This window comes from Oculina patagonica, unplaced genomic scaffold (assembly GCF_052425735.1).
Source record: "Oculina patagonica isolate OP01 unplaced genomic scaffold, crgOcupat unplaced2, whole genome shotgun sequence".
NCBI lineage: Eukaryota > Metazoa > Cnidaria > Anthozoa > Scleractinia > Oculinidae > Oculina > Oculina patagonica.
The window spans coordinates 1,453,175-1,474,103 of record NW_027558036.1 but is presented as its reverse complement, the minus strand read 5'-3'; the positions used below and the strand labels follow the sequence as shown (position 1 = coordinate 1,474,103).

Genomic DNA, 20,929 nt, shown 5'->3' with positions numbered 1-20,929 from the left:
GCCTTGTAAGCTGCCACTTGTTTTCTTTTTATTTTGCATTAGAAGGTATTAAATTATTTATTATGACACGCGACCTATTCGTTTACTTAAGCGATTCTCATTCAACGAGTACATGAATACAATTATATTTCTTGAAGAACTCTTAGAAACTAAGAGAACTACACACAGAAATGATCAATTGAACTTTACTTTCTGTACCCTATGTCCGAAGTCCCCAACCGGTAACATTCGTTTCTGAGTCACGTGACGTAAATAAAAAGTAAACGTAAAGTTCTTCATGTCAAGAATATTGATAAGATTGTATCGTCCAAAAATTCGATAAGATCAAACAACGACTTCGGTAATGTTTGCGTCTCAGTACATGGTTTCTTAAATGCAGACAACGGTACAAAAATGGTATATTCGTAGCGAAACAAAAAGAAAAAGAAAGAGAGAAGAGGACAAAAAAAAATGAAGGAGAAAAAAAGTTTCCCGATAACGATTCGAACCCACAACTTCCCTTTCTATTTTGAATTACAAGTCCAGAAGCTCATCCATCACACTACATCGCGACAACATAATTGTTTGGTGGTAATCAGTTATGAACAGCACCATAGCAGGCTCAAGTGAGTTATGCCAGTACCGGAGTCGTGGCAAACTTTTGCAGGAGTGTTAAAGTGATTTGATTTCGGGTTAAATTAAGTTAATGACAGTTTAAATATATTAGGCTGGTAGTCGAAGTTTACCTCGAATGCAAAAGTGTGGAAAATAAGCTGGAGCTCCCGATGGTTACAAAAGTTGATGTTATACGTATCAGTACAAAGATAGTTTTTAAGATACCGGGATTGAACTTATCGGTTCAAAACTTGACTTGTTCTAGGCAAACTTTATGTTTCAAAGTTCTCGGTTTTATATTCTCGTTTCATAGTCACTTTCAGAGTTCAGCGGCTCATAGCCACTTTGATTCGTTTATAATACAACTTTATCTTTTGGCTGAACTTTGAGGCATTGTCCTGCTGTAAAAGCAGTAGAACAATATCCCAGGGTATTGTTCTGGCAGCTTTTGCACGAAAGAGTTAAAATTGTAATAATTTAGTTTTACCCGCCCTCCCTCCATTGGTGAAGGGCAATGACATTTAGTTATACATCATTAACTTTGTAAGCTCCTTGTGGTTCGGTTAAGTCTGCGTAGCGGCTTTTGTGTCGGGCTTGCTGCCATCTCATGATATACTTTTGCCTTAATCTTGTCCGATCCAGCCAGTAAGGAAAAATCTGACAATATTCTTATTTTACTCCAACATTATTGGGGGGAATAAGTGAGGTATTTTTCGTGCATTACTTAAAATCTTGCTTAACCTGCCACATTGCTGCCCCCCCCCCCCCCCCTTATCAAGCCACATTGTTGTTCGCGTGCTTTGTTCTTGTCACAACTTCAACTCAGCTTTAACTTTATTTATTAGTTTAAAATACAACTACAAAATACATACAATCAAGATAACGTTGGGTTTGAGTACCTCCCACTTACCCTGTCACGATTTCAGTTGTGTTATATTCTCGTAAAGTGTTCACATTTTCTTTGTAAAATCAACATGTAAAAACAAAAATGTGCAGAAATCATAGCTCATAAATTCAAATAACCTCTACAAAAAGCGAAAAAAATAAGTGCTTAAAGTACATAACTATTGTGCATGCTTTTTAAAGCATAAAACATGCACAATAGTTATGTTACAAAGAAAATGTGAACACTTTACATATGGGTTATTGACCAAGCGTGAGGTCAAGATGGCAGGATATTGGCCAAGTTCTTTTTTTTGCGTGTTTATGGACCAAGACGAAGTCGAGGTCCATAAACACGCAAAAAAAGAACAAGGCCAATATCCTGCCATCTTGACCGACCAAGCTTGGTCAATAAAGGATTTATTATTTGACTTTTTTCGAGTACTGAAAAGGAAGCCAGTTGCATGCACAATGGCGCACGCCAAAATCATTTCATTGGTTTAAAAGTTTAACGAGTGACTGTCAAATTCTTGATTGAATCGAGTTGAAGTAAAACGACGCGACATAACGAAATTCAACTCTTTTTCACCGTCAAAATGATAAAATTGCGAATCAACGTTGAATTTGAAGCCTTAAAACAAGAATGTCCATTCCATCTGGCCGCCAGCTTTTGATTATTGGACGTTTTGCAGAGTATTTGCTCCCTTATGGCGCTTTTGTGGTGCAAACCTGCCCTGACACGAGCTGAATATTGAAATTGTGATTGTTGAAAGCGCAGAGATTCCAACCCTTTTTGAAGGAAAATAGGGAGTATTTTTAGCGCTGAAGGTGTGCGCCTCTAGGGGGGTCTGGAAGCATGTTCCACCGGGAAATTTTGCAAATTTAGGTTCTCTCAAGTGCCATTTCCGGCATTTTGACATCATTTCTGAGTTATTCTATAAGGTCTTTATTCTTTTCACAAACATTTTTGGTACTTTTCTTTACTTTTGCTACACTCAGATCGCAAAAAGTACTAAAAATTAGCAATTTTTCTCTTGTTTTCAGAATTTCATGATAAATCGGGAGAATCTGATATAAATCGGGAGAGCGGGAGGCAACGCATCAAATCGGGAGACTCCCGATCAAATCGGGAGGGTTGGAATCTCTGAAAGCGTTTGAGACTTACCACTTCACGGGAATAGCTTGAACTTTCCTACATCGTTGATATAAATGTTCGAGCCGACCTTATTCGATGTGATCGTTAGAGGCTTCGGTGAAAAGATGTTTTAAAAGCTTTCAGTGCCTGGTTCGCCGTGCCGTCCGCTTTCTTCCATTTTGAAGATTTTACACAAACGACTAGTTTGCCGAAGTCTTTATTCTTCAGGTATGTCACTGACTTCTCTCCCTTTTCCGCCGAAAAAAACCGATAACATGTCTTCAAGTCGCTTTGCGTTTTAATTTTTGTATTAGGTGGTTGTTGTGGCAAATAAAGTTCACGAAACTCGTTAGCATTTGTTGATTAATTTGTTTGTTCTCATTATTTCACTTCAATACCTATTTCTTTGTTATCGGACTCCATTTCGCTAGAAACAGACAGAAAATACTTGTGTTGTTTCGGAAAATACTTTCATTGCTCACATTTACGACTGAAAAGCTTTTTGAAGTAGCGACGACGGAACTGAAAAGTTTTTTCGCTTGCGGGAACACAGCGGGCGATCCCGAGCGGTCAAGATGGCTCCATCTTGACCGCTCGGGGACCCAATCAGAACACGGGATTCGTTTCATCTTGACCGCTCACGGAGCTAGTAAAATAATTAGATGATTTATTGCAATAAATTGTAGACATTTTGCAGGCATATTCAGATACTTGGTATTCTTTGTGACATTTTGGTTAGTTAATTTGTGTAGATTTCACTGATATTTTAAGTTCCCTCGTTCATTTTTAGTTCTTCGGAACTTACAACACATCTGCAGGCTTTCAAAGGATATTCGAGCACCATGGTAAGATAAATTGCATATTTTAATGTTTCTGAATTAGGTCGTAATGGCTCCTTGACCTTGTGCTATCATAGTTTTGTTCAAAAGTAGTCGCCAGCGTATTTATTTGATTTCCTTTGTTGCGAAGTTTCCTTGTTATGCATCAGTGTGTTTATTTAAATAAATCTTCTATTTTTTTCTGTTAAGTTTCGATTTTTAGCCGTTTTACAATGTTATGTAAAGAAAATCAATGTGCATTTTGCAGCTTTGTTTTGTTCGCGCTGCCTTGTATGACTGATTATAAATTGAAATATCGCTTAAGGTGGTAGAATGGAGTTTGGCTCGAAAATTAAACATATCAAAACATTCAATGTTACTACAGCTTCTTGATACAGCTCCACAGTAGTAAGGTCAGCGGAGGTCACCAATTCGCCTTGGTGACCGCCTATGTTGCTAAGTAGCCGCGCCTTTCTTGCTAGTCGCCATGTTTTCGTATCACAAGTGTGATTCGTGTAGTTGAAGTTAAATCCGTGTAATCCTCGAGCTATCCGCCTTGGTTAGGCGTACTAAGTTGTTATCTCGGGAATAAAGTGGTTCCTGCGAATAACAACGGTGTTTATTTTTGTTTGTCGAAACTCCTCTTGGACGAATCAAGTGCGACGTTCGAGGGGCAGCCACATTCAAAGATTTGAAAGATAACATAGATTTATTTACAATCCCAAGAGATAAGCGCTCCATTCTGGCTATGTGTGGAATAATTAAAGCTTAAAGTCGGTCGCTAGGCCGGTACTTTGCGCCGCCATATCGAATTTATTGTGTGACACATACCAAAAGTTGATTTGAGTCTGGTTGTGCCGTTGAAAAGCTTTGCTACAACTTGGAAGACGCAAGTTCAGGTCTGCTGTACCTTTCCTGTGAAAGAGTCTGCAATATATTCTACAAAAGAAGCTAAATGACGATGATTATATCGCACGAACGTGATTTACCAAGCGGCATTGTGTTACACTATCGATCGTTGTGAAATATCAACTATAAGCCGAAATCAGTCGTTCAAAGCAATTTACGCGTCTTGAATTAAAAGTTGATGGCAGAAATAAACTTAACTTATGTCCTTTGTGTGGTTCCTTGGTGTTTTGGCTCCATTTATAACTATATCGTGGTTTATTTCGTTTCTGGGACTCGTGACATAACATTTATACAACACCGCAAGAATTTGCCGCACAGCATGAGATTCCTATCTTCCGCTGTGCTTATTAGCCGAGGTCTCAATTTCACATCGTTGCTATGCATTACGTAGTTGTTTACGTCGCTATGTTAAACTTCGTCAAGGGACAAAGAAGATCGTAGATGTTCGGCATTCTTCGCGCTATAATCGGTCATGTGTTGCCACAAACACTTCGAACAGCGGTTTTCTAAGAAGATTTCAAAATGGCGCCCGATAAATACGATCTTGTGATGCGATATCGGCGAGAAACTACCACAATTTAAGGATCTACACCGACCGCACTAAAAGGTATTTTCAGAATAAAGATGTACATTTATCGTATCTGGATGAAATTTGCGTGGTTTGTTGTTGTGGTGTAAAATAAACTTTTCACGGGAGCCCGGGGCCGGCGAAAGGAGTTTTCTTCGAGATGTGAGCGCCACGTAAATCTTTAGCACGTGTTTTTTTTTTCTTTTTAACTCGATATCTGAAGAAAGAAGCAGCATTCCGCTCCGGGCTCCCGTACGTTTTTTTTCTTTTTCTATAGGGAAATAGACTCCTGCATTTCTTTTTGACTTTCTTATAATTGCGAAGCCGTAAAACGAATAAAAACTTTTTTATGAGCCCCAAATTCAGGTGAGGTGTCAAAATTGTCACCTCGGACATCAATTTTTCTGAAGCTTAACTTTTATTGACTTAGCCTGAAATATTTTTACTTTAGCCAGGTTTCTTGATTTGGAGAAATTTCCATCCAAAATGGACCTGTTAAACTCCAGTCTACCACCTTAAAGATTTACAATGGTTTATTTCTAGTTATGTATGATTAAAATAAGTTAATTTCATTCCCTCGCTGCAAAAATTCGTCACTCGTTCGCTGCGCGTTTTCCATACGTCGCTCTTTATATGACTTAATCTATATAAACTTACAGAACTTTTAGCGCAGCCATATGACGAAATGCGCCCGTGGGAAGGTTTCTGATCTTATTCCTTTGTAAGGACCTGTTTCCATTTGAAAATGAGCATAAGAGAGATATAATTTAGTATCCTACGTTAAGTTCACATTTACAATCCTACACCATTTTAACCGTATTGCCATTAATAATCGACCGTTCTTTAAAATTCATTTCCCCCTTTGAGTCATATAATGGCCCCCTTCTTTTCAGAAACCTTAGTGTAAGTTCGTATAAATTTCTAATAAAAGACGATGCCTAAATACCGAGCCAGAACTCGAGCTCAGGACTCGAGCTCAGGTCTCGAGCTCGGGACTCAAACTTACTCTCCGGTTTGCTTGCGGTTAGCTTTCACTCCGGTTTTCTTGCGGTTAGTTTTCACCAAATATGTGCTAACGCAATATTTGCCACATTTTATGTGACGAGTCGTCTACCCTGAGCAATTTTTCGTATGTGACTGCTTTTATTTGTCACATAAAAGCTAACACGCCAGCTTCTCAGCAAATATATTTGTCACATAAAAATTGGCCAACTTTCCTCGTCTACACGAGCAAATAATTTTGTCACATAAAAATTGCTCGTATAAACTGGCTTTAAAAGAAGTTTTTGTAGGCAGAAACAAACAGAGACAAACAGACAGACACCGAAACAGAGGAAAACATATTATAAAGAATAGCAAAATCTTACAACTTTGTCGCTGTTGTCGGAAGGCAATTGAATAGGTCAATCGTTGAGCCGATATTCGTGCAACTAAAGTCATTGTTAACTTGGTCTTTTTCATCAACGCTGCCATCGCCAGAGCAAGCATTCTCGCAACCTGAAAAACATCCATATATAACGGCGCTAGCATTCGGATTAAAGTGGATCCACTGCTTAAAAATAATGAGGGTTACTATCGCCTAAAAAAACAAGGCAATGTTAAAATGATATTGAGCCTGTGTAACAAAAATATATCAGTTTGTTTCAGTCGCGTGCATTACAACATTATAGCCATTGTGCACACTTGGCATATTTTTAAATTCCTTCATAGAAACTACCGCACACCACACCACACTGCGTTACAACACGCTAAACCACAAACGGCCGAGCCGAACCATATTGAACGACATCGCACCCAACCCCACACGCACACACTCACCACACTGCACCGTACCGCGGCAAACAATTCCACACCGCACCACACTCCACTACGCCTTTACCTGCCGCACCTCACCACGCCCGTTGCGCCGCACAGTACACCACACCACAACACACCTCACCACACCACACTGCGCCACAAGGTTCCGCAGCACACCAAACCACAACAACCATAGCACACCATTCCACATGCACGACACTCACCGTACCGCACCGCACCACAACTCATGACACACCGCACCGCAACGCACCGCACCATCCCGCAACACAAAAAACCATACCACATCACATCACACCACACCGAAGCACACCACACCACACCGAGCCACACTACCCCAAACTGCACCACACCACACCACACCGTACCGCATCTCACCGCACACGTGCAGCACTCTACAGCACACCGCATCACACCGATCAACACACTACACTGCATCACACTAACCGCACCCTACCGTACAGTGCACAATAGCACACTATTTATAAATTTGTATCATCAAAGGAAGGAGCTCACGTCTGTAAATTTTAGGTATGACTTCTAAGCAAAGGGAGAGACTCACCCACAAATGTTACTGGGAACTCTTTAGAGTCAGTGCCAGCCTCATTCCTAGCAAAACAGGTGTAGTTGTCTTCCTTGTCTGCTTTTTTCATTACCCTTCCAATCCCATTAGCCAAGGATGTAGAGTTCCGAAGCAACGTCATGTTAATGGGTGGAAACCCCTCAGCAGAACACCACACGAAATGACCTGGTACTGTCCTCACAACTGGCGATGGAACAATTATTTTTGGTATTTCTGCAAGTAAATCGTGACATATGAAAGAAACGAAGGACCATTAAACAGATATCAAAGGTATAGGAATGTAGCCCTCCTTCCCTCGCGGAGAAACATTTATAATCTTGTACCGAGAGCTCAGGCGGGATATTTATTTGTTAAATATGGCGATGGTTTTCTTTTTAACCTTAAGCTTTTTTAGATCGTACATAATCGTTTTTCAACAATCAGATCCAAAGACGGTAGCGCGGAGAGTTCACAAGCTTGGTAGATATTTATGCTTGTGCCTTGGGCTTGACTCGCATAGGTTAATTTTTCCCTCAGTTTTATTTTTTTCTTTTTACAAATCGAATGACTTTTTAGTGATCCATTTTTATAGTATTCGTGTAATTTTATGAGAAGTTTCAGATTTCATAGTTTTTATTTTTTATTGTAAATATTGTAAATAATAATCTTTTATATATTTTAATAACTCTTTGTAAATTTAGTTTATTTGGAAGACGAAGAGCCACTCTGTGGAAGCTCTTCCAATAAAGCCGTTATTATTATTATTATTATTATTATTATTATTATTATTATTATTATTATTATTAAAGCTCCTCCACAAAGGTCGCAATTTTGTGGAGGCTCCGTTCCTCAGCTTTACTAATCATCAGTCGCTTTTCCAGGTCGGTTCCCTCTCTACTGCAGTGTGTAATTTCCAAATAGGTGAAGCATTTAGTCATCGCAAGGTGCAACTGTCCAATCTTGATTGGCAATGGTGCTGTGATGTTCACAAGCAAACCTTCTGTCTTGCCAGGGCTGATTTTAAACCCTACCTGCAGAGCAAATCTATCAAGCCGGTCTGATTTTTTTAGTTCGACTCAATTCACCGCTCAATTCGATTCGGTCCGCTTTCCAGAACGCTGTTACATACGGGCGGTAATTAAGGTGGCTCGATCGGATATTTGAGTGACGATACCTTGCAACTTTGAGCAACTTGAACGCCACCGTAAACAATCCGACTAAAAATCGATCAGTACAGCTGTACTAAAGAAACATGAAAGTTTCGAATGAGATAAGTTTCATCGAAATCGGAGTAACCATAGCAACATAATGACGTCATCACCCATTTTACACGAGACCGATTTTCTTGTAATAAAGCGATAATTTTGAAAAATGGCTCCTAGATCTTGGACTTGTCAGAGTTTTCTCAAGGTCTGCGAAATTTGAAGAATTTCTATGAGAGCGTTTTCGATAAAATTTTGCATGAAGTTTTCAGGTGCTAAAATACAACAAAAACAAAGCAATCTTAAAACATTATTGAGAAAACGTTCACAAGGCCCGATCAAGTAACATTTTGGCGTTTAGTGAATCTTGTACTATCTAATTACCTTGGGAGAAAATCTCAGAGAAATCGTTTCATTTGATTTCTTGAAACATCGGCTTGAATATGAACTGGTGTGAAATGTTATTTCGCTCTTTTATCGAAAATGGGCCTTCGCTTACTAAAATGATCGCAAAATAAAAAGCGCTCGATAGAATTTTCTTAAACTTGGCACTCAAAAGAAGAATAAGTATGCAATGAAACGTCCAATTTTCAAAATGATTGAAACATTCTAAGGCAGTTATTTTAAAGCCTTAACTCAGGTAAACATCGCGCTGTTTTTCACCCTGCATTGGATCGCTGCCTCATTATAAGTCTCTATTGTGTCGAGCCCCGTGCATTTGTAAATTTCAGCACATCTTGAATATGTATAACAGCCGCTTTTTATCGAAAAATATACAGAAATAAGCTAATTTAACAAACCAAAATACAATAACAACGAGGAAAAGGCTAGTAAAGCACTTGTATTCTCTTCAGTGTCCTAACAGTTTCAAGGCCATGGCAGAATTGTCACAAAAATATCCAGTAATAAATAATTAGTGATTCATGATCTACTGGAATTTACAAATGCACGCGCCTTGAGACAATGGAGACAGATAATGAGGCAGCGATCCGATGTAGGGTGAAAAACAGCGCAATGTTTACCTGAATTAAGGCTTTAAATTACCTGCCTCAAAATGTTTCAATTATTTTGAAAATCGGACATTTCATTAAATACTTATTCTTCTTTTTGAGTGCCAAGTTAAAAAAAATTCTATCGAGCGCTTTTTATTTTGCGATCATTTTAGTAAGCAAAGGCCCATTTTCGATAAAAGAGCGAAATAACACTTCATACCAGTTCATATTCAAGCCCATGTTTCAAGAAATCAAATGAAACGATTTCTCTGAGATTTTCTCCCAAGGTAATTAGATAGTACAAGATTCACTTAACGCCAAAATGTTACTTGATCGGGCCTTGTGAACGTTTTCTCAATAATGTTTTAAGATTGCTTTGTTTTTGTTGTATTTTAGCACCTGAAAACTTCATGCAAAATTTTATCGAAAACGCTCTCATAGAAATTCTTCAAATTTCGCAGACCTTGAGAAAACTCTGACAAGTCCAAGATCTAGGAGCCATTTTTCAAAATTATCGCTTTATTACAAGAAAATCGGTCTCGTGTAAAATGCGTTGTGACGTCATTAAGTTGCTATGGTTACTCCGATTTCGATGAAACTTATCTCATTCGAAACTTTCATGTTTCTTTAGTACAGCTGTACTGATCGATTTTCAGTCGGATTGTTTACGGTGGCGTACAAGTTGCTCAAAGTTGCAAGGTATCGTCACTCAAAAATCCGATCGAGCCACCTTAAGTGTCAGTCCGGCTTAAAGCGGTCCTCTTGACTTCGCGCCAAAAAAAGGTGCCTTTTATTTTTTGCCTGTGAAAAGGCTTTGGTCCATACATACAAAAAGGCAATAAATTATTTTCTAGTTCTTTATCTTCGCTTTGCTACAGACCAAAATTGAATTTTGGCCGACCAGAGGCCGCCGACGGTAGTCGAAGGGCTAAATTTCGACCATTTTGTAAAGCGCGCTATGTCCACAAAACTGCACTTGACGGAATATCCTTTGGCAGCACAAATTCTAAGACATCTTTATTTAGTTCACTGACGGAATGAGGAAAAATTTCCGAAAATTCTAAGCATGCCAGCGCTTCTAAAAGATACCATACTCTGAGGTCTTTATTCACACGTTAAAATTTAGGTAAATACAAGAGAATAAAACTCAAAAGTTTCAACATAAATTGGAGTAAAAAAACACATCAATTAATGCAATCTTCTTACCTCAGTGAACCGTTTTCTACTTTCAAACCGGTGGGTATCTCCTTGGATTGCACGCGAGAACAAATTAAAATCTGCCATAATCAGTGTGTTTACATAATTGTCGCTCGTGCCGAAGCTGATTCGCATAACCTTGCACTCGATGAGAAAACTCTCTCAACCGTCCAAACTCGATTAAATACCTTTAGAATATAAGGAAATTGCTTCTTTTAATATTACTATACCATACAGATCCAGCGCTGAGAAAGAAATTGTGTTGAAGATGACCAGAAAACTCGCGGCGTGAGAGACTCCACAAAGGATATTTATTTTTTAAAAATAAATGGTTTTATGTAGCTTGTTTCGTAAGTATTTACCAGCTTCCGGTTAAATTCCCTCCTACTATCGCTTCCGGTTACATTTTCGCGGGGTTTTAGGTCATGAAGGCGCGGTTACATCGCCTTTACGCTTATGGCGTCCACGAGTGAAGAAAAGTTTCTTGGTCGCTTGGTCGAGCAATCAACTTTATTCGCTTGTATTCTACAATCAGAGATCCAACCATTGCAGCCTGTCGAAGTAACGACTAACAAGGATGCTCAATTTACAAGTTAAGTATCTGATTTTTGGTTGGATTGCTAGAAAGATGGCATATGATTTTACGACAGTTTCAGTGGCAACTGTCAGCTTTCATGCTTTACTTTCTACTAGTCATTTATAGCGAACAAGCGAAATAGCTCTCTTTCACGTCTACAGTGAATTGCTTGGTGTTTTTGTCGCCTAGGACACGTGTGCCTGCCAAACGGCATTCTTTTGGTGATGTACTTTAAATTTACACCTTTGTAATCCATCTTGCTTGCAGCATACGATATCGGCAAATCTTTAATAATTTCTTTTTGGCTTCGTTTGTTTGTTGTCCTGCAGCTATAATTTTCACTATTTTATTGAGGTTTGGTTTTTATTGTCTTTTTGCTTTGCCTTGCTCGATTCAATTTTTGCCCATTGTCTACATTTCTATATTTATAACTTTCATAATATTCCTACGGGAATTTATTTTTCTACGGGGATTCATTTATCTCTTCTTCGATGTTTAGTTGGGGATATTTGTGCCTCGTTGTATCATGCTGATACTCTTGGAGTTTATATGTTCCCCATGGTTTTTCCTTACTTACAATTTGGGAATGTCTTGTTCATACTTTACGTGTATCATATTGCGTGCCATTTTGCCTGGTTATTTTAATTCGTTTCTAGTGTAATACTTATGTTTGGGTGTTTTTCCGACTACACTACTTTTATGCTACCGACATGGTGCTTACATATTGGAGTAGACAAAACCTTGATTTTACCATGTTTACATGTCATAGTTGCATGTTATTATATAACAGGGTTATTAATAGCCCATTTTCTCATGCTTCTATGTTTGGGCTATTTATGCCCTGCCAGCATGTTGTTTTTATATTTAGGTTATTCATACCTCAGTCTGTCATGTTCCGTGTTTGGTTATTTATACCGTCACGACATGTACTTATTTATTGGGGCGATTATTTATATCTCCCATTTCATCATGCTTTGTGTTTGGGCTATTTATGCCCTGCCAGCATGTTGTTTATAAATTGGAGTTATTTATACTCCATTTTTTGTCAGGTTTTTCAAGTCTAGGTTAATTATACCTGGCTTGTGCCCGTTTATCTATTCACGGTGTAGCATGATCTTATCGGCCAGGCATTGTGTTTGCATTGTCATGTGCCATTCATGTGTTACGCACCGTTGTGTGAATAATTGTGATCACACACACTTAATTATTATTGTTAGAATTATTATTATATCATTATTATTATTACTGTGTGAATGATTGTGATCACACACACTTATTATTATTATTATTATTATTATTATTATTATTTTTATTATTATTAGTAGTATTAATTAAAACTCCTAAAGGACTGGGTCTTATCCATTATTCTAGAGAACTTTAATGCATAACTTTCTCCAGTTTTCGGGCCTTTTCTAATGTGGTTATTTTGATTGACATCACTCCCACTACCTGTACCACCACCACCTTCTTTATGGTCAGAGGCCTTGCTAGTCAGGTAGGGTATTGGAACAAATTCTTGATGCATTTGTCTTTTCAATAAATGGGGTTTTTGTTCCCAATTGGTGTCGTTAGGTTAATCTAAGTTTTTATGTATTACACAAGTTTCTTTTCATTACATTAACAAGGTTTTAAGAATACGGCTCTGTGCCCTCCATTTAGAGTTTATTAGAATTTCAATGTAAGAATTCCAATACACCTAACTTTATATTTCAATAATTGCAAAGGGAAATTCTTGCAATATCAACTTTATAATACATCTAATAATAGCCTCAAATGTTCATCAGCTTATTTGCTACATATTTAAGACATTGTATCTTCATCTGTTAATATTAGGCTATTCAAAAATGCAAAGCACGTCATTAGCATTTTCTTTCCCTGCTTGTCGGCTCATTAATTTGAAGAGTTAGTCAACTACCTAATAATTTCTGTAAGTGATGTACAACATGTATGTTGACCTTTCGGAAAGTGCAGGTACAATAACTTTTATACAATTATGCAGTTCTCAATGTTGAGAATATCAGTATAAAAGGATGCTTAAATCTTGTCTTAAACATCATTTGAGCAGCATATCAGGCACAATCTGATGGATTTAGTTATATTAAGTATACCTCAGCTTCTGTTTGTGATACCCTGTCCTTAAATCCCCCAAAGTTTTTTCCTTTCATTTGATATCTTTGTATGATAAATATGAGGGTAGGTTCTATATTGCCTTTTAAACCAATGTTATAAAGTCAAAAAAAAAAAAAACATCTGTGCAGTTGGTTGGATATTTCTTGCCTTATAACACCAAAATATTGTACTTATTTTGGTTCATCCAAGGTGTCAAAATTAAATTACCATTATGTTAACTGGTAAACTTAATTCTTGAGATATATGTACTGTTAGGCTAAAAAACTGTTCTCATGGCGTACATATATACTGACATTTTAGGACCTTTGATGACATTTAATGGTCTCATTTGGTTGTTTCCCTTGTGATATTTAGCTATTATTTTAGGCCAACTACCCATTTTGGAGGTTTCTATTATTAAAGGTTTACAGGTTTTCTTCAGCTCTGGTCAGTGTACCTCAAATTATTCATTTTCTAAATGGACAGTTCTTCCTGCTGAGCTGCATTTTTTTGCCTTGCACCTGGGTTATATATACCCTTTACTGCACGTACCTATTTATTGGAGTGATTACTTTTATACCCCATTTTCTCATGCTTTTATGTTTGGGCTATTTTTGCTCTGCCAACATGTTGCTTTTAAATTTGAGGTTATTTGTGCCTCAGTTTGTCACGTTCCGTATTCGGGCTTTCTATACCCTCACGGCGTGTACTTATTTGTTGGTGATTGTAACTGGTAAACTTCATTCATGAGATACTTTACTGTTAGGGTAAAACCTGTTTTCGTGGAGTACACATATGAAAGATATTTTAGAACCTGTGATGACATTTAATTGTCTCATTTGGTTGTTTCGCTTGTGATGTTTAGCTATTATTTTAGGCCTACTACCCACTTGGAGGTATTTATTTATTAGCTTTACAGGTTTCTTCAGCTCCAGACAGATGGACAGTCCCTCTTGCTGACCTGTATTTATTTGTCTTGTACCTGATGTTCCTCAAAAGTCACTCAAGAGCCTGTCGACACTGATGCACCGACCATCGCCTCTCCGAGACGAGGATGCCGATGATGATGATTGACGATGTTCCTCAGCCCTTCAGGAAGTTATGTACATTGATTTTCCTGCTACAGCCAGTGCAGCATTTAACGGTTTCTCCTAAGGAGTCCAGCCATAGATCATAAAGGTCCTCACTAGTTTATCAAACCATGTGCGCAGGGGCCACTTGGCGTTAAACTAGTGAACATTTTTTTTTTTCAGTTTTTGTAATATAGTAGGCCTGAACTGTCACACAATGGCCATCAGTCTGAGTTAGATTTGTTCTGTTTGGTTATATAATTTACTAGGTTGGAAGCACTTGCGCAGGGGCCAATTGTTTCCTATTCTTGAGAATAACTTTAAATATTAGCAAACTTTGACAGTTCATGTAGGTCATAATTAGTTTATCAAACCATGTGCGCAGGGGCCACCTGGTTAAACATGGAAACAATGTTTAGTTTTTGTGATATAGTAGGGTTGAACTGTCATGCAATGGCCAACATTCTGAGATATACTTGTTGTGTGGCTATATAGTTTACTACGTTGGAGCCCTTTATGCAGGGGTGAATTGTTTTCTATTCTTGAGAATTACTTTTAATATCAGGAGAATTTGTCAGATCATAAAGTTCATAATACCGTATTTACTCGAATAAGCGCCGCCCCCGAATAAGCGCCGCCCTCGAATAAGCGCCGCATTTGTGACAAAAAAGTTAATAAGCGCCGCCCCCGAATAAGCGCCGCAGTCCCGATGCGGCGCTTATTCCAGGAATTCCGTTTAACTAAAATCAGTCTAAAAACAGCTCTACAAAGCAAGTCTAAAACAAACTTGGGACATTTCTTTTTTATCAAAAGCGATGTTTTGCCGCTCAAAGTGATTGTTTTACCGCTCGCCCATTTGTTCTTCTATCGAACAGTCTTACAACACGTAGTTCTGTAAATGTTGCGAAGGCTGCAAACTTTGCCAGGACAGCTAGCGCCACTTCTTTCTTGACAATCAAAAGACGCTATTTTCAATTACTGTAAAAGGTTACATTCTTTGTGGCGCCCAAATTTTAATTAAGCGCCGCCCTCAAATAAGCGCCGCCCTCGAATAAGCGCCGCACTTGAGGGGCGAAAAATTTAATAAGCGCCGCGGCGCTTATTCGAGTAAATACGGTAATTTAGTTTATCAAACTACTGTCAGTAGGGGCCACTTGGTTACACCCATAACAATTTTCAGTGGTTGCAATATTGCAGTGGTGAACTGTCGTGTAAGGGCCAACAGTCTGAGCTACATATTTTGTGTTTGGTTACAGAAGTTACTGTAAGGTGGAAGCATTTGCGCAGGGGCCAATTGTTTCCTCTCCTTATGAATAACTTTTAATTTTAGCAAATTTTGACAAAATAATAATTCTGTGGATCTCACCATGTAAACAAGGGCCACTCAGTTAAACATGTCATCAGGTTTTAAGGGGTTGAGTGATAACTAGAGAGAAAGAATTAGTTATAGGAAGGACAAATGTTTCCTAACCTCGAGAGTAACTTTTCTTTGGAGCTGCTTGATTCTTGTCTAACCAATTAATTTGTGGATCAAATTGTGCGAGCAAAGGCCACAGAGATGTAGTTAGTCCCAAGTTGACGTGCATGGGCTGTAAGTCCTGGATTCATGGTTAACCATTTACTTGTAGTAAAGAGATTGGTAGAATTCGGGCAGGGGCTAATTGCTTTCTGACCTTAAGAATAACTCAAATATTTGAGGCTACATTCAATAACTTATCAAAATTTATGTTCAACCTGAATTTAAGTTAAGACCTGTCAAACATTACTTGATACTTATGATTAATCATTTGTTCATATAAGTGGGACAGCACAATTGAGCAGGGGCTAAATGGTGGTGGACCACTTATATTTTTATAACTTAAGCAAATTCCCTAGTTGGCATTACTCTATCCTTGACTCATATTGCGATAATTCCAGTCCTCCTTCCCCCTTTTTTGGGTGGGCGAGCACACTTGTACTGGTATAAAGTAATTAATATTTATTACAATTTAGAATAAGTTAATGCCCTGTAGGATGGGCTAGAGCTTGAGCCTTGGTCCCTACCCAGATTTCCTGACCAATTTTTCCCTACGGGGTTTTTTGTGGCAGGTTTTTTCTGGCCTCCGTTTACTTACTAGTTATCTAGTTTGTATTTGCTCAGCTCTACTGGGGTCAATCTTCAAAGTACAGGTGTAAAAAGGGCTTAGTTGACAACCAATTATATTATAATGGTATATCACACTTGCGCAGGGGCCAAGTGTCATGGACAGACTCTCTTGTTACAATTTACAAAACTACCTATCGGTGCAACTGGCCATGTGTACAGTGCACTTGGGCCGCTTCACAGTCATGGTTGTCTTAAGAGTGTGCTTTCAGGTTCATGTACCTTAGTTAGATACATGTTCGTTATTTAGCGTACTAGGTATGCTTTATATGTACAGCAAATGACAAGCCAAAACTAATTAGTGTTCAAACAGATGGTTTAAAAAAAAAATAGCACCTCTATACTTATAATTTACTTAGTATGGATTACAGTCCCACCTAAACTTCCCACCTGTTGTAACCTACCATTGCCATTCAGGTTGCTTATAGGTCTAAACTCTAAGTTGTGCTTGTTGTGGTATTGGGTTAATTTGTCCTAAATGCTACAGTGCTCATGAGAATTTCTAGTGGCCATATTCTTTACTGTTATATGCTAGTGAGAATTATGTTCTCTTCTTTACTTTCACATTGTCAGTGGGTTGTGTCTGTTGCTTTGGCTTCGGGTGGGGTGCCCGCTCACTCGTACCTCATGGCGGGCTGTGGCGGGTTCTCCCTCACCTTTGCTGGGATAATACTTTAAGGTTTCCATATTTTAAGCTTTCAATCATTGATATAAAAAATAAACGGCCACACCCGTGGCCAAAATCTGCCAAATGGTAGTCTTGTCTTTTATTATCCCAGCAAACAGAGCTTTGCCAAAGCAACACATACATACTTGTTTATATGCATGACATCTAATCTAGGAGGAACAGGATACATAAAGGATATTTATTTTGCAAAAATAAATGGTTTTATGTAGCTTGTTTCGTAAGTATTTACCAGCTTCCGGTTAAATTCCCTCCTACTATCGCTTCCGGTTACATTTTCGCGGGCTTTTAGGTCATGAAGGCGCGGTTACATCGCCTTTACGCTTATGGCGTCCACGAGTGAAGAAAAGTTCTCAAAAGCCCCCCCCCCCCCCCCCCCTCTTCCCATATTTCAGCGCCGAAGGTATCGCTAGCACATCATAAAATACACGATAGGCGGTGTATGACTTTAAAAGAAACTCCTTTTCCCGAAAACGCTACAAGGAGAGGTCTGCAATCTGCGAAAGTTGTATTTTACAGAGCCTGTGGCATCGACGACTTCAGAGCGTGCATCTCATGTCTCTTATGCCTTCCGACTTCTAAAGAATTCCCTCAAAAAGCACCATGAAGCAGAATCGTCTGAACTGCCTAGTTATGTATTGTCACAAGTAATTACAGACACACCGGACACTGTAAAAGAAATTTTGGGAAACTTGAGTAGGGGAATGCTGCCCCCCCCCCCCTCCCGACACACACACACACACGGACGGGGGAAGGAATGTCATTGTGCTTGGCTTGGAGTACGATGAGTCCCCCTCTCCCTCACGTTTCAAAGCTAAAACACCATGTTTGGCCACTAATGTATACCTGCTCGAGAGAAGAAGATAACAATCAACTAGTTCATCCCTCGCAAGTGTGTCTTGGTGCTCAGAAACACGGTGATGGTAGACTTTTTTTTGACGGGAGGGGGGTGGGGGGGGGGGAGGAGGGAGGGGTTACCCAGCCCTTTTCTCGTGTAGTAGAAATTCCCCATATTTTCTGAAGAATACATAAGTAAAGTAATAAAAAATACAATGATGGCATGGTTCCATTATATTATCCCTGCTGAGGCGCTACTAATAAAACCACCTCCAAGTACAAAAGAGTTGAACAACCATTATGGGTTTCTCGTAGAAATAAATCAGTTCCTTTTTCATTTGCCTCAGTCCTATCTAGTTGGAAAAAATATTTGACAGGTCATACAATTTTTCTCACAGTTGAGATAAAGTGCCCATATCAAACTGAATACTTACAAATGCAACTTCAGGTCGCATTTTTCAGTTCCTTTCAATATTGAAAACAGTTTATCGAAGATTAGCACACTCTGTCTCTTTTTCGGAACACTTTTCATTTGTTTTATTTTCTGTTCTGTCATTTGGCGATTTAATCCCAAATGCCCGACCACAAAGGTAAATTACTCTGTTCTTTTTTTCTTTTCTCAAAAAACAACTCACCTCACACCACACAGCTAATAAGAGTACGTTACAATTTGCGTGACATTGCAAATTACTGTGACGCAACCGCACTACAAAAGTTTCTGTTTAACGGATCTCGAAGCACATAACTTGCATTGTGGCTCCAAATGAACGTTTGTGGAATGAAACACATCAAGTATGAATTGAAATTAATGCCTTTTTGTCACATAAAACAGTTCTATTGAAGCTTGTTGGTTGTATCTGGCGACTACGCTTCTTCAGGAAGTAACCTGGTCCAACCTGTAAGTGATGTTTTTGGACGTAAAGTTATAAGTTGTCTTTGCATGATCGATTCGCGTTGTCAGGATTCAATTTGTCGTTTTAACACGTTTTATATTTATTAAATGGCTAATTTCGACTCTTCTTCTTCCCCTAGACATACTACGGTAGCGAATTGAATTTACAATAATGTTGGACAAGTGCGACCAGTGAAACCGTGAATATTTACTTTGTGGGGTCTCGCACACCGCGAGTATTCTGGTTATCTTTAACACAATTTCTTTCTCAGCGCTGGATCTGTATGGTATAGTAATATTAAAAGAAGCAATTTCCTTATATTCTAAAGGTATTTAATCGAGTTTGGACGGTTGAGAGAGTTTTCTCATCGAGTGCAAGGTTATGCGAATCAGCTTCGGCACGAGCGACAATTATGTAAACACACTGATTATGGCAGATTTTAATTTGTTCTCGCGTGCAATCCAAGGAGATACCCACCGGTTTGAAAGTAGAAAACGGTTCATTGCGGTAAGAAGATTGCATTGATGTGCTTTTTTACTCCAATTTATGTTGAAACTTTTGAGTTTTATTCTCTTGTATTTACCTAAATTTTAACGTGTGAATAAAGACCTCAGACTATGGTGTCTTTCAGAAGCGCTGGCATGCTTAAAAATTTCGGAAAATTTTCTTCATTTCGTCAGTGAACTGAATAAAGGTGTCTTAGAGTTTGTGTCAAAGGATATTCCGTCAAGTGCATTTTTGTGGACATAGCGCGCTTCACAAAATGGTCGAAATTTAGCCCTTCGACTACCGTCGGCGGCCCCTGGTCGGCCAAAATTCAATTTTGGTCTGTAGCAAAGCGAAGATAAAGAACTAGAATATAATTTATTGCCTTTTTGTTTTTATGGACCAAAGCCTTTTCACAGGCAAAAAATAAAAGGCAACTTTTTTTGGCGCGAAGTCAAGAGGACCGCTTTAAGCCGGACTGACACTTAATATCTGCCTCTGTGCGCATTTAGGAAAGTTTTGTGAGTTCAGATATAAACTGGCTTTTTTAACACCTCTCTTAAACCATCCGTACTCCAGTACATCGTCTTTTTGATTGTATCCTAGATAGACAGTTTCTGTTCTACTGGTTTCAATATTGTAGATATCTCGGAACCGGCCTTCTCCTTCTTCTACCCAGAAGGAAAGGTGTCGCTCGACTTCCTCTGCCGTTTAAAGCTAATAATGTTTAACGTTTAATATTACAAAATATTTGTATGGGATCGTAACAACAAACATGTTATCTCTGAGTATTTTTTCTTCGTCCTTCCTATACCAACAGCGTCTACGCGAATCGAGTCCTGAATGAGGCCGAAACATTCTCCGTTCGGGTAGTGCCAGACAGGACGAAAAACCCATATGGTTACTGCTCTCTCCATGATCGACAACGGATCGTCAAATGTTTCTGGGCTCGTTTCGTCATACAACAGAAAGGCATGTCCCACCTTCGAACGGGTTGCAGCGTTGGGGACAAAACGGATCCTTTTTCGTGCTTTTCTTAGTTCGTTTTCTTCCACTTCTCTAAACACTCTTGGTGCACCGGCTTCCAGAATCAGGATAACGGGAAGCAATGACGAGAACCAACAACAAACTCAACACACATATGACGCCGCGTCTCAGTGGGAATCGAACCCAGGAGATATCGGTGGGAGGCGAGCATTCTCGCCACTGCGCCACCACTGCTTCATGTCCCTTACCGCGTCGTCCCTTCTTTGTTACTGGTTTTGTTTGTTTGTTTGTTTTTTTTTTTAATTTCAATCTTCTGTTATTTTTCTTCTTCAGAGACGTTGACATTAGCACTTCTTCCACATCTTTTATTTTCAGTCCACATCTTTTATTTTCAGCAGACCTCATTTTTATGTTTTTCTCTTTTTTTTGGTCACCTTTTTTCTATTTTTTTTTTATTTGACCTATTTT

At 38.8% G+C, this 20,929-nt stretch overlaps 1 protein-coding gene across 1 annotated transcript in view; it reads right to left on the bottom strand.

Annotated features, from left to right (window-relative positions):
* The window catches only part of LOC144640157 (uncharacterized), a 261,782-nt gene that overhangs the window by 5,947 nt on the left and 234,906 nt on the right, over window positions 1–20,929 (bottom strand). The window contains exons 4-6 of the mRNA XM_078499376.1: window positions 7,284–7,517; window positions 6,274–6,403; window positions 5,564–5,635 (exon numbers count right to left, since the gene is read on the bottom strand). Coding sequence (XP_078355502.1) covers window positions 5,564–5,635; window positions 6,274–6,403; window positions 7,284–7,517 — 436 coding nt within the window. The remainder of the gene's footprint in view (window positions 1–5,563; window positions 5,636–6,273; window positions 6,404–7,283; window positions 7,518–20,929) is intronic.